At 33.7% G+C, this 14,671-nt stretch overlaps 1 protein-coding gene across 1 annotated transcript; it reads right to left on the bottom strand.

Moving 5' to 3' along the window:
* Positions 1 to 616: 616 nt before the first annotated feature.
* Positions 617 to 14,299, bottom strand: LOC134249348 (transmembrane protein 132D-like). The gene is made up of 9 exons (XM_062731705.1): positions 14,149 to 14,299; positions 11,638 to 12,454; positions 11,234 to 11,383; positions 10,211 to 10,403; positions 8,444 to 8,587; positions 8,057 to 8,265; positions 4,349 to 4,646; positions 3,937 to 4,125; positions 617 to 3,746 (listed from the first exon to the last, which is right to left on the bottom strand). Exons 1-9 carry the CDS (start codon positions 14,195 to 14,197, stop codon positions 2,595 to 2,597), a joined length of 3,201 nt encoding a protein of 1,066 aa, XP_062587689.1. The 5' UTR covers positions 14,198 to 14,299; the 3' UTR covers positions 617 to 2,594.
* Positions 14,300 to 14,671: the final 372 nt, after the last annotated feature.

The raw sequence follows: 14,671 nt of genomic DNA, 5'->3' as shown, positions 1-14,671 counted from the left end.
GCTGTATTCCTTGTGTCAAGAACTTTCTTTGGGTACCACCAGATTTGACCTCTTGACCCAAGAGTTTGACCCACTTTCACAAAAAATGCTATAGCTTTTGAACAGTTGGTGCAAGGGCTTTTGTACTTCATATGTGTATTCATTGTGACAAGACTTTTTAATGCTTTTAAATATTTTGACCTTGACATTAGAGTTTAACCCTCTTTAAAAAACTTTAACCTTGGCAATAACTGTTTAATAGGTAGTAATATATACTAAGTCTTTCATATTTCACATGTGTATGCCTTGTGACAAGACCTTCCCTTAAATACCAACTATTTTGACCTTGGAGTTTGACTTGCAATTGAGAAACTTCAACCTTTGCCATAAGCTGCCTTACGGGGGCATAAATGTTTCACAAACAAATCTCTTTTAATCAAGTGCTGTAATCAACCTATGAATATATCAAATATGTCACTGTGAATCCTACACAGATACTGAAGAACAGCTTTCCATTCTTTTACATAAGCTGTAAATAGGCAAGAGACCAGATCACCCATCCCCATCTGATTTCAGATAATGACATAAAATATTTCTAATAACAGAACTTCATCATCAAAAGTTATGAAAATACCAGTAAATTTCTGTAATAATTTAATTTTAAAATAATTCACATTAAGGGAAATTAACAACCAATTCTACATTTCTTAGAAGAAAATCACACATGACATACAATGTACTTGACAAAAATGTCAGATTATTGAACATTTATATAAAGCTTTGGTGATTTTCACAACATTAAATATCCGTTTTTAAAGCAAGCTTGCTGAAAAAAAGTAAATTTCATCACAGATGACAGAACATTTTCATAGTACAGAATTAATTTTTAGCTATTTCAAATTTAGTTTATCACTTTCAATGCTGTTTTAGTTATGAATATGTCCAATAGCTTCAAAATGAATAACTGAATAACTGAGATTCAAGCTTTAACATAAATGCTAGCACCAAAAAAAAAAAAAAAAAGAAAATACATAAACACTGACCCAATGAGACTGTTTCATCAAAAACGAGTCTGAATGACCAAATAATGCATTATTTATCTTAACTTTGTCCTGCAACAATGTGGCAGAAGATATAATATTCAAACTTTATCTGCTGTACCCTCAACATGAATTAATACTTTTCAAAAGTAACAATCAAGTGTATCAAAAATGTTGATTAAAAGCTTTTTACAATTCCTTCAATAAATTCCAAAGTTTATTACTCTATGTATATATACTCATACATAAGGGGAAATGCACCATCTGATTTAAGCCAATCTGCTAAAACTACTACAACTATCTAAAATAAACACAGGACATCAAATGTCATTCCTATAACAGAGATTCTAGCTGAACACAATACATTGCTATAGTTGAAATACATGACTTGAATAAATAAAAGGTCTACCCCTGCAATACTAATTCAACATTTATTAAAAAAATCATAAATTGTGGAAGTTGAAAATTTGTAGTGACATTTACATGCAAATAAGACTATTGCCAGCTCCAAACTTCATAACCTTCTTTGGCAATTCAGCTTTGATGTTTCTGAATCCTGGATGCATTCTTTCAACAAAGTTAACTTATTTATCTCTAGAGCAGTCTAAGCTCTAGTATACCTCAACCATTTTTAAACAGAATCTCAAATTAAAATTTGAAATTTATGAAAATGCTTTTATCCCATCCCATGCTTTTATCTCCTTAATTACAAATGCCAAACTATGCTTTCATAAGGACATTATTTTACACATCTCTTTACAGGTAGCATTTAATACATGTACAATGAAAAGAAAAATGAAATAACTCAATTTACAGAATTTCTTTCATAAATAAATTATGAAAACTAAATTTGGTTCAAAGTTATGAAAACTAAATTTGGTTCAATATTTTCTTAAAAACTTTAAAATTTGGTATAAAAAGGGACACAAAATTAGTTTCATATATTCATAAATCTGTTAACTCAGAGTTTAAACCTCTTTGTATCAAACTATATATATATATATTTTTTAATTTGTTAAGTGTTAATTTTGCAGAAAATTCAGAAAAAAACTTCCCTGCCATATCTGTTTTTGTACAAAATGAGTTTTACTGTATCTTCTCCTACATGACACCTTTTATGCTTTAAATATTAGAAACATTTGTCCACAAACTGGACACCTTTATCAAACTTTAGGGACCAAGGCTATACTTGGGACAAATTAAGTGACTACAATGGCAAGCATATTGCAAGAAAAATATCAAATATCGAAAATATAACATTAAAAAAATGCCTCTGTTTTACATTAACTTTGAAAATCGGTAACAACCTCTAAAACAATAAGACAAACTAAAAGATATATAGCAGGTGGGAAAAAATATTGACATATAAACAATTCAATATAAATGTATATATAAACATGATAAACAAGAATAAATCAATAGAAACAATAAACTGATATAAGAAGTGATATAAAATCATATCAATGCCAATGTAAGTTGGGGTTCTTTTAAATAAAATGAATATCACATATGTAAACGTACACGTCATAAATAAACAGTTATTACAGGTGTGTACATTATCTAACACACAAATCACTAAGCTGAGGACTCCTTAAGATTGTCAAAATAATCAGCCAACTGATCAAAAGTCAACCCCATAGCCTCATAATCCCACTTACTGTCAGGGACAGAGTTAGAAGACTGGCTGGCCGTGTCACTGTTACGATGACCATTACTGTTGGCATCTTCTGACAGAGGGTTAGCAGTGATACGAATGCTGCACTCAGATCCTTTGATTGTAGATACAAAGCTGTTGCGATTACTGCTGTTGGCACTGTTTCCGCGGCTTGAAGCAGATCTGCTCTGACTGGAAGTAGAACGTAAATGGTTGGTATGGTTTCCATTGAAATCCTCCGCGGGCATCAGAGACTGCGAACACTCGGTCTTTACAGAGCTGCGTTCTAAGGTGGCTCTACCGATCCATACCCAATCCTTAGCCTGGTAGACAGGTTCCTTGTGATTTCTCTTGTGGATCTTCCTCTTCTTTTTGTGTCTCACCATAAACACTATGCAGTTGATGAGAAACACAGAAATACCAACGCAGAATACAGCAATAAGTACATACATACCAATCTCTAATGGAGATAACTTAGATTTGTCGGGACTCTGTAAAGGTTCCTTTCTTGTTGGAGAGTTCATGTTAGACAAGTCCTGAATCTGTGGATTACTTTTGGCAAGGTCTTTTTCCAGTTCATTTAAAACAACAACAGTTTGTGAATTGGGATTTGCATTAGATACTTTCTTGCTCTTTTCATCATGATCTTTGTGACTTTGTTGATGTTTGACAAGTTTATCTAGATCTTTAGGTTTGCGTGGTGCGTAGAAATTGTCATACCTGTCACTGGCCCTGTTGTCCCCAAAGTGACCATCACTGATCAAACGGTCACTCTGAACCTGGTTAGCTTCGGAGAAATCAGCCTCTGTTATTACGTATCCAGACGAAAGGGTTGGCATCTTTTTCTTGGGACAGCTTTCCCCTTGTTTTAAAGATACTTTAATGGATTCTGCTCTGCCATCAGAAACAGCATATACTTTTATTTTAGAGAGGTTACTGACAAAGTTTCCAATAACTTTAATTAGAATATGGTTTCTGTTTACCACTTCTAGATAGTAGTCTGTATCTGATACTCTGTCCAATGGGAATCGTGTTCCATCGCTGAATTCAATATGTATGTCCAATATTCCACTCTGAAAAAAAAAATTATAATGAAAATAGCAACTTTTTATGGCCATCTCGTACAACATGAAGACGATAACTGAACAATATTTTCAAGGACATAGTTGCCAGCTAAACTGATTGTCAAAGAAAATTCTGCTCATATAAAATCATTTTGAAAAGGCTTGTATTTTGTCAGACCCCATTATTTTGTATACCTACCTGCCACTGGGTTTGGAATTTGCTGTAGATGTGGCCTCTAGCTGACCAGGCCCCGGAGATTTCTTTGGAGGGATACACATCTAGAGTGATTCCTGTCACTAGGTTGACAATCAGTCTCTCTATTTCGACTTTGTCATTACCAACCCGAACAACTCGAGCTGCTAGTACTCTCCCATTGGCTGATGTTACCTTGTTAAAAATAAGTGACCAACTTAAACTACATCATTGCCATAAGTTTTTCCTTGAACTTTTCATTTCCTCAACTTTGCTCATAAATACTGGAAAGTTTTCAGAACAAGTCAAGCTTTCAAAATTATCTTAAAATCTCTGCTAATCAAGTTTTTCAACCTTAAATTCTGCTTGAAATATCTTTTGAAATCTTCAAAAATAAACTTTCTTTATAGAGCATTACCTGGATTTCAGTTAAGCCTGGACTCTGACCCTGAAGGACCTTGTTCTCCAAGCTAACAATTCTTGGGTCAGCTACACGTAACTGATTCTCCATCAGGTCTGTAATTTTCAAGGCAGCTTGTCTGTTGACAAAGTAATCATATCCGGCTGGAGTCGCTATATAGAACTTGGCGTACACATCAACCAAGGCCTGCTGAAGACGTAGCTGACAGCTCTTGCCATACTGTTTGTATTTCTTACTGAGGATGACACTGGGGTGAGTAAGCATCCCTAGATCTACAACTCGCTTCTGTCTTGATCTGATAAAATTCAAATATTAATATCAACTGAAGCACCTGATATATAAAGCTTACACTTTGTTTGACTTCAGTCAGTAAAACTTTCTTACTTTGTGAGGAGAGTAAACAAGAGGCCCATGGGCCACATCGCTCACCTGAGCACCATGGGTAGGACTAGTATAAAATGGCTTTTTATTGTAAAGTTTAAATCCAAAAGAAGTCCCATGACCAATCATGGATTTGCTATTTTTTGGAAAATGATTGAGAAGAAGATTTTTAAAGAATTTTCCTATATATTTCTATGTAAAACTTTGGTCGGCCATTTTGGCCCCACCCTACCCCCGGGAGTCATGATTTGAACAAAATTGAATCTACACTACCTGAACATGCTTCCATATAAATATGATGAATAATGGCTTTGTCATTCTTGAGAAGAAGATTTTTAAAGAATTAAATTTTCCTACATATCTCTATGTAAAACCTTGGTCGGCCATTTTGGCCCCGCCCTACCCCGGGGGTCATGATTTGAACAAACTTGAATCTACACTACCTGAGCATGCTTCCATATATATATGATGAATTATGGCTTTGTCATTCTTGAGAAGAAGATTTTTAAAGAATTTTCCTATATATTTCTATGTAAAACATTGGTCGGCCATTTTGGCCCCGCCCTACCCCCGGGGTCATGATTTGAACAAACTTGAATCTACACTACCTGAGCATGCTTCCATATAAATATGATGAATTATGGCTTTGTCATTCTTGAGAAGAAGATTTTTAAAGAATTTTCCTATATATTTCTTTGTAAAACTTTGGTTGGCCATTTTGGCCCCGCCCTACCCCCGGGGGTCATGATTTGAACAAAATTGAATCTACACTACCTGAGCATGTTTCCATATAAATATGATGAATTATGACTTTGTCATTCTTGAGAAGAAGATTTTTAAAGAATTTTCCTATATATTTCTATGTAAAACTTTGGTCGGCCATTTTGGCCCCGCCCTATCCAGGGCTCCCACTGGACCGAAAATATTTTTCGCCACTTATCGCGACAAACGGAAAGGCATTATTACATCTGATTTCTCGACAATGCAATGCACTTTATGTTATTCCTTTTTTTTATTATGTTTATCACAGACATTGTTTTAAAATTGTTATGTTTAAAGCTTATGGTAGTGTCCATTTAAAAAAAATAAATAAAGTTGGAATTATACAATTAATTTGATATTGAATTGATATCAGCCAACTCTTGACAGAAAATGTCCTCTTGTTTATAATTTTTGTTTGCCCGGGAAGGGGGGAGGGGGGCTACAGACGTAGTAAAAATATATGACATTTTTTAAAAATGTAAATTTTCATCATTTCATTAATTAATTGGGAAAAGTAGTAATTAAAAAGTAATGAGAATTAGATTAATTTTAAAACTTGGCTTCATTTTAACAACTTGGACTCTAGACTCCAGGGTATAATATATATGCAAGCTCGTGTAATTGTAAATAATTCAGTGTAATTTACTAAGATAATTCTGTTTCCAAACCAATTTCTTTTTCACTATTTGTCAGTTTATGGTATAATGTACACATTTTTCAATTTTCATTAGGTAAAATTTGAAGCCATTGTTTACAATTTTCGTCATGTTTCCCTACTTTCGGTTTTAAAAAAAACGATCTCCACAGATCCAGATTTTGTTGATAATTTTTTTTTATTTACTAACTTCATCTCCTAATAACACTTTATCCCCCCCTGTTTAATCCAAGTTATATTATTTCAAGCAATTTTGTAACCCTTTATTGCTCCAGGCTAGTTACCTAGTCAGCTGTGTTCGTTCAAGCGAGACGTGATTTCCTACATGTTGGTTTCAAATTTCACACCTCTGCTGAATTAAATAAACAATGGGAGTTATCTGTATACATTGAATAAACAAAGGAGCTAACCAGGACTACACAATTTTTGTACATGGTACATCTAAAAAAAATCATTTTCGCCTCTTATGAATTTCTTTTCGCCACTTTTGAAAAAAATTCGCAATTGGCGACAATGGCGAATCACAGCTCGAGCCCTGGCCCTATCCCCGGGGGTCATGATTTGAACAAACTTGAATCTACACTACCTGAGCATGCTTCCATATATATATATGATGAATTATGGCTTTGTCATTCTTAAGAAGAAGATTTTTAAAGATTTTTACTATATATTTCTATGTAAAACATTGGTCGGCCATTTTGGCCCCGCCCTACCCCCCGGGGTCATGATTTGAACAAACTTGAATCTACACTACCTGAGCATGCTCCCATATAAATATGATGAATTATGGCTCTGTCATTCTTGAGAAGAAGATTTTTAAAGAATTTTCCTATATATTTCTATGTAAAACTTTGGTCGGCCATTTTGGCCCCGCCCTACCCCCGGGGGTCATGATTTGAACAAAATTGAATCTACACTACCTGAACATGCTTCCATATAAATATGATGAATAATGGCTTTGACATTCTTGAGAAGAAGAATTTGAAAGAATTTTCCTATATATTTCTATGTAAAACTTTGGTCGGCCATTTTGGCCCCGCCCTACCCCCGGGGGTCATGATTTGAACAAACTTGAATCTACACTACCTGAGCATGCTTCCATATATATATGAAGAATTATGGCTTTGTCATTCTTGAGAACAAGATTTTTAAAGAATTTTCCTATATATTTCTATGTAAAACTTTGGTCGGCCATTTTGGCCCCGCTCTACCCCCGGGGATCATGATTTGAACAAAATTGAATCTACACTACCTGAACATGCTTCCATATAAATATGATGAATAATGGCTTTGTCATTCTTGAGAAGAAGATTTTTAAAGAATTTTCCAATATATTTCTATGTAAAACATTGGTCGGCCATTTTGGCCCCGCCCTACCCCCGGGGGTCATGATTTGAACAAACTTGAATCTACACTACCTGAGGATGTTTCCCCATAAGTTTCATCTTTCCTGGCACAGTGGTTCTTGAGAAGAAGATTTTTAAAATATACCACTAAATTTTCATTAATTCCCAATTATCTCCCCTTGAATAAGGGCGTGGCCCTTCATTTGAACAAACTTGAATCCCCTTCACCCAAGGATACTTTGTGGCAAGTTTGGTTGAAATTGGCCCAGCGGTTCTTGAGAAGAAGTCGAAAATGTGAAAAGTTTACAGACAGACAGACGGACGCCGGACAAAATGTGATCAGAAAAGCTCACTTGAGCCTTCGGCTCAGGTGAGCTAAAAACCTAAACATAAAAACAAGTAAAAAGACAGTGACAAGGAACTCAATTGGAATCAGTGAAGTCCAAACAAAAGGAAAAGATTTGTAAAGAATTTTAATTTAAGTTTATGAAACACTTTCAGGTAAAGAACAACAATATAATGAACATTCAAAATAAGTATTTTTAGACTTGGAAATATTACCTCCTTTTGCTTCTGACAGAGCCAACTTTCCAGGAACGAATTCTGCTGAGTTTACTGTCAGAAACTTGAATATCTAGAGGGTTCATAGGAATCCAGACCTTAACATTGGTAAAGGCAGTGTGCTGGCCTGATTTGGTTATAATGGTTACATTGTGTGAGCCTCGACTTTCAGACCCATTGACATAGATGTACGAACAGTCCGTAGCCACCTAAAAGAAACAATTACTTTTTTTAAAAATAAATATTTGCATTGAGAAGAAAATATTCCAAGTTTGAATAATATACTTGATAAAATCAACTACTTTTTTATTTATTGACGTTTTTAAGAAAACTATGGTGTTAATATCAGTAAATATAAATGAAAAGGTATTGCTGTACATAACAAACCTTTAAAACATCAGTCTGCTTTGAGTGACAAGCAGCATGTCCCACTGCATTGAATAGGGAATCCGCGTCTCTCACTAGATACACATGTAGTGGATAGCTCTGTGTTTTACCTGTTAACACTGCAAAATTCAAAATTTCGTCCACCTGGAAAAAAAATTATTGACAATTGTTCTTATTACGGTATTAGAATAAAACACCTAAAACATTGCAGGATCAATATAAGTTTTTCAAAAATACACAACAATCAAAATTTGTTTTCTAAACGTATTTTAAGAAAAATGTGCTTATAACAATACTCTTTCAGGTAAAAATATTACAGTGTACTGTGTTTAAATGTATATGATTACTGTAAGGGCTATTCCAGAAAAAAATGTATGGGAGGGTTGGACGGCACTTCATATATTTTTGTATGGGTAATGGGGACTGGAGCAATTAAATTTGCATGGGTGGTTGTCCTCATCCGATATATTTTTAGATGGGTGGTTGCACTTACCCTCACAAATAATCAACTGCAAAGAACTTCCTTCCTTACATTTTGTATAAGCCAGTAAATATTGATATTTATTTTTAAAAAAAAAAACGTCCTAAACAGTTGAGAAGTGTGTTTACATTGAAAGTGAAAGTAGAATCGAACAAACCGGAAACAAGGGCAGATAATTATAAAAGCACATGGTGCAATGTCAGTGGAGGATTGGGACACGATTTCTTTGTGTTCTTGTGTTCTTCGTTGCTTCCAGCTCAAGTTTCATTCCAGCAATTTATGCAAATGTGATTACATTGGTAAATTAAATGATATTAGAAACAATCAGAGAGATCGTTTGATTAAAACCGAAAGTAGAAAAAAACGTATCTGATAATAAACATTTTAGAGCATGAGTATGGAGTTTGCAAGTCATATATTTTACTTTATACCAAATACGGTGTAAAATAATGTTTATATATAACAGGGTTTGTAACAATATACATGTATTATGTCAATACAAACATGTACCAATCCTTAACCTGTTGAGTGTTACCTCAAATATATTTTTAACCCGGCCATAACATACAAAAAAATTTTAAAAATATATTTCAGAAACAAGTGCCTGCACGGTTGTTAGATGGGATTGAGACTTCGTATTTTTTCACGTCCCACTAAATAGACAATGCCCTACATAACTTTAGTGCCCCCCCCCCAAAAAAAAACAGAAACCTATAGGCTATAGCAGGCCTGTATTACAAAAGAACTTTGGACTTGAACTAAAAAAAGCTGATTGTAAAATCTTACAAGACTTTTGTTTCTGTTAAAATTTGCATAAAAATATCTTTCTAAATTCTTTTCAAAAAAGATAAAACTATTTTCAAAATAATGAAAAAATGAAAGTTTTGTGCATAATATTTAGATTTGCATCATATTTATTTTTTTTCTTTTCTTTAAAATGAGTCCATTGTTTGGATACATCCCAAAAGCGAACACTCATTTCAAGTTGCATAAAGTGCAAATGCTTGAAAAAGTACATAAATTTTTATTATACATAACTTAAAAAACAATTCTTTAAAAAAGTATTTTAAATTTAGATGGGTGGTTGTATTAAAAGCATTTTTAATTTGATGGGTGGTGGGGGAGAAAGCAATTAAAAATGTATGGGTGGTGGGGTAAAAATAAAAGTGCCTTCCAACCCCCCCCCATACATTTTTTTCTGGAATAGCCCTAACAAAATATAGGCCATAAATTGAAGAATTTACTCATCTTCAGTATAGATTATTTTTATTAACATTTGACTGTACCTTTAGAACAGTGACCAGCCTTGCATTCTCTTTGTCCCTGAGGTTAATCTTTGATATCACTTGGCTCTCTGAGGGAAGGTACCTCTCTCCTCTACTATCTTTCTCATATTTGATGCTCCAAACCACCCTTCCCGCCTCTATATTTCTAACTGACGGCTCCACTTGTAACCTCCAAGCAAACACATCCTGAACTCTGTAAAAAAAACTATAATCATGAATAATAAATTCAGTAAAAATTATCTTTTTGGGGGAGGTTGCAGAAGGCACAACTCTGCTTTTTTTTCTATAATTGGTGGCAAGAACTTAAGGGTGAACGTTGGTCAACTGCATTAGCAACTAAATATTGATGAATTTGTGTTCTGGACAATTCAGAACATTTGCAGAAGTGCTTGAAATCAGAAAACTGTAGGATGAGTAGTGTTTTGAAAGTGTTTCACAGAAATTTCTATTCATAGCAACTATTGCATTATTGCATCACCTATCATCAAAATGGAAATATGTTAAGTAAAATTATGTTTTTTGGTGTAATCTTCTCGTATGCCAAGTAATATTGAAATCAGACCAAAACTGTAGGGAGTAGCTTACTGAATTTGAAATGCAAATTTTAAGTAACTTTGGCAACATCACTCGTCAAAATCAAAAATAAGTAATTATTTTTATCTTAGTATTATCTACCTGTGTGCCAAGATACATTCAAATCAGACCATATGACAACTGTAGGAGGAGTAGCATTCTAAATGTGTTTTATTGAATTGTCTATATTTTTAGTAACTTTGACAATACCATTCAAGAAAATAAAAAAAAATAATCATGGAATTATGTATCTTAGTGAAATCTACTTCTGTGCCAAGTTATACATATTATGTATTAAAATCAGACCAAAACTGTAGGAGAAGTATGGTTTTTAAAAATTGTAGGATATCCACTCAGAGATACTGGTACTTCATTTGGGAATACATGTATACTTCAACATGTTCAATGTTTGAAACTTCTTGTATTTCTTAATATATTATGTTTTCTTACACATTAGAAACTCTATAGTTCAGTGGATCTTTGAGATAAGCTGTTACAGTGGCTGCCTTTTCATTTTCATCTACGTCCACATGAACTTGCCATGGACTATTCTGATCTGCCTCTGCTCCAATAATCATTAGTCCCTGTCTCACTCGAGCACTGCATAATAAAATTTAACAGGTCATTAAATTATTGAATGACACCTTCCAATATGAAACCTCTATGAAATTCAATGTCATTTACTTATCCTTTCAATTATACAATATTGCAATTTCCATATGTATTCGCAAGAGTGGAAATAGATTCAAAATTTACCTGCATGTATCCAGCTAACATACAGCATAAAACAACATGTACAGAATGATTTTTTATGCTTAATAATTTTAGAACAAGTGTCTGAAAGTGTACTTTACCTCATTACAAGATTTCTCATGTCAGACCCTGCATCAAATTTCACTGGGACTTCAAAAACTGTGCCTGGATCAAATGCATTGGTTGGAACATCAATCAATATATCCTCCTCTCTCTCCCTGTAAAAACCTTTCACATCTTTAGACAACACAATGTCTGCAAGAAACCGCCTACTGCTTATGACAGGTTTCTCAAACAACCTTCCTGGCACGATAGAGTTTGATGCACTGGCACACTCCTGGTTTTCTCCCTTCTGAGAAAATGCATAGTACACTTGCACTGTAGAGTTTTCATGCCACCACGATGTGGGAAACATAATACCATTGACACAAGCACTGTCCCCTGTTCCGAGAACACAGATGGAGGACAGTTCCTCCTTGTCATGCTGGACAAACACGTGGCCACAGAGCCCATCAACAGCCAGCTTAGAGGGATCTGTTTCTTTGGCGGGGCGGTCCCACTTCCTACTGTTTATGTGAGGACTGGCATGAATCAGAACTTGAAGTCGGGGATATTTTGGAGAAAGGCTGTTTGTGACCACTTTTGCTGAAACATCCATCCCAAACACAGTGCCATGATGTATCGGTTTGTCCACATGGTCAAGGTTTGGGTAGATGCTGGATATATCCTGAGGAATCACTTGCTCCTTTTCATAAGGACCACTCCTTACTCCTAACACATAACCCTCAGAGGGCCTCGTGACTACAAAATCCTCCTTCCGAGTCAAAGGATCCCACGACTGTTTTTTATGATAAATTGATTTCAAAAAATATCCATCATTTGGATCACTGAAGTAAATTTCTAAACCTAAGGAAAGTCCTGAAAATAAACAGAAGATGTATTCAAATCTCTAGATCTTGTTCAAGAAAATATTCAATAAGTTCTTTATTTATACCAAGACCTGTCTGTATTAGTATCTGGCAGACTGGCACAGGCATAAAATAATTAAACTTATAGCCTGAAAATCTCAGCTATCTATAGCTATGCAAGTATTTTAACCAATGTATCCAAATATGATGACACCCCTCCCCCTTAAGGCTTTGTTTTCATGGAATATCCTTAATTATAATTAAGAATGAAAACATCTACATTCATCTTCAAAGTATTTTTCTGCATGTCAGTATTTGCTGAAATTTTCAGTTTTATCAGAATTATATAATAAAATTATGTATTAAAGAATTCAATTGATTTCTTTTCCCAACAAATCTATACTCTTCATATCGATGAACTAACAAAAACATGGAATTTTTAATAAATTTCAAACATGCAAATTGTCATTTTAAATCTTTAAAATATCAGTATATATTAATAATGATATTTCATTTGAAGTAAATAATCAAAGTAAAACTTTATTACTGAACTTTTCTCAAAGATAACAATTTTTTCATTCACTGCACAGTTGTTGTTTTTTTGTTGTTTTTTTTTGGGGGGGGATAATTTATTATTTGTTATTTGGAGAAAATAATGTTCAAGTTCAACTTATTGAAATATTGATTAAAGTTAATCATTAAAAGGCATTCTCTTTATACAAATCTAATCAAGTATATAACTTTTTATATGTATGATATTAATGGTCTTAATCATGTTAACAATATTGAATCAGTTATTAATAGGAGGAGGGTTGAGGTTTTCTTGCAATTTTTACAGCACATAAGTAACTTGAAACTGCAGTGGGAAATCAGGAAATTATCTTGGTATAATCAATGAATTATACATACAGGGTAATAGCCAGAAATGTAAATGAAATGTAAATAGTTCTAATAGATCAATATATCATTTTCTTCTTTAGAAAACAAGTTTGTGCTACTGCATTTTCTCCTCATTACAAAAGTAAACAGTGTGCCTTTTAAAATTGTTTTTGATACTGAATGAAATCGGCAGTTAAAGGGAAATTACACATGCTGACCGATTGATCAATGCTTGAAGTTGGAAAAGCAGAAAAAAGTTATACCTCAAAATATTGATCAATACCAACTTCTATATAAAATACTAGGTTATCCATTTCAAAGTACCGGCTTGTAGAAAGAATTTACAAAACCCTAAATAAAGAGCTTTGAAGTTTCTATTTGGCTATCAAATAAACACTACAGGCATGTAATACATTCTGCTTCAACACCCTCCCAGGTGACTTGCATTTTCTTTACATACTGTGTGATGTAAAAAGTGAAATATCACCCACTCTAGGGCCCTGTCAACTAATGTTTAATTTAAATTTCTAAATTCTAATTGGTGCATTAGGTAATGATGATCTGCAATAAGATGAACTACATTGAGAAGAACATGAACTGATATAAGATCCGCCAACAACACTGCAAAACCTTGTATACATCAATGTATGTAAAAAGATCAAAGGGATTTTATATGTCCTGTCTTTTAGAATGCGATAAATCTGATCTCCAACTAGTCCAAGCAATAAATAATGTGACAAGATGAAAAATTTAACATGTAAATGTGTATTTGAAATGTCGATTTTAGATGTAAATTAACATTTATTTTGATAAATAAGATCTTACCAGAACACAACACATATATTACAAAGATGTGAATAAAAATCCAAGCCATTATCTTCCCAAGGCATACAATTATTGCCCTACATCAGTTAATACAACAACGGAACATTCCATATTTCCGAAGCGGATCCCCCATTTTTAGCCTGTTGCTTTCGCAGACTGCCAAAAAGTATCCATCATTTTGGTGCCTATTCCTCCATTTTCAATGAAATTACCTTCTATAGAAAAGTAGTTCGTGTAATAATAAAGTTCTGTAAAGCTGTTTTTGAAAAAAGTACACATAATAAAACGATAATTTAAGTAAAATGTTTTTTGATTCATATAAAATTACCTAAATTTCTATTTTCATTAGATGTCATCATCAATTAACATGCACTATATTATCTCTTTTGATATTCTTCCGCCATTAATAAATATTTTACTCAATGCCAGGGGAGGATCTAAACAATTTTATCAACCGAAAAATGTTTATGAAAGTTTTTTGTAATGAAAAATAAAAGGAAATGGGTGGTGCGTACCTTCAAGC

This window comes from Saccostrea cucullata, unplaced genomic scaffold (genome assembly GCF_032062105.1).
Source record: "Saccostrea cucullata isolate Sc308-1 unplaced genomic scaffold, CSIRO_AGI_Scuc_v1 ctg4810, whole genome shotgun sequence".
Classification (NCBI taxonomy): Eukaryota; Metazoa; Mollusca; class Bivalvia; order Ostreida; family Ostreidae; genus Saccostrea; species Saccostrea cuccullata.
The sequence above is the reverse complement of the archived record's forward strand: the minus strand, read 5'-3'. Positions and strand labels throughout refer to the sequence as shown.

Bases quoted from the DNA above. Each gene is read 5' to 3' on its own strand.
- LOC134249348 (XM_062731705.1), bottom strand. From the start codon at position 14,197: ATGGCTTGGATTTTTATTCACATCTTTGTAATATATGTGTTGTGTTCT. The intron at 8,588-10,210 runs GTACAGTCAAAT...TTTTTTTTCCAG, and splicing joins GGCTGGTCACTGTTCTAAAG to GTGGACGAAATTTTGAATTT. The intron at 4,126-4,348 runs GTAATGCTCTAT...ATTTTTAACAAG, and splicing joins CAGGCTTAACTGAAATCCAG to GTAACATCAGCCAATGGGAG.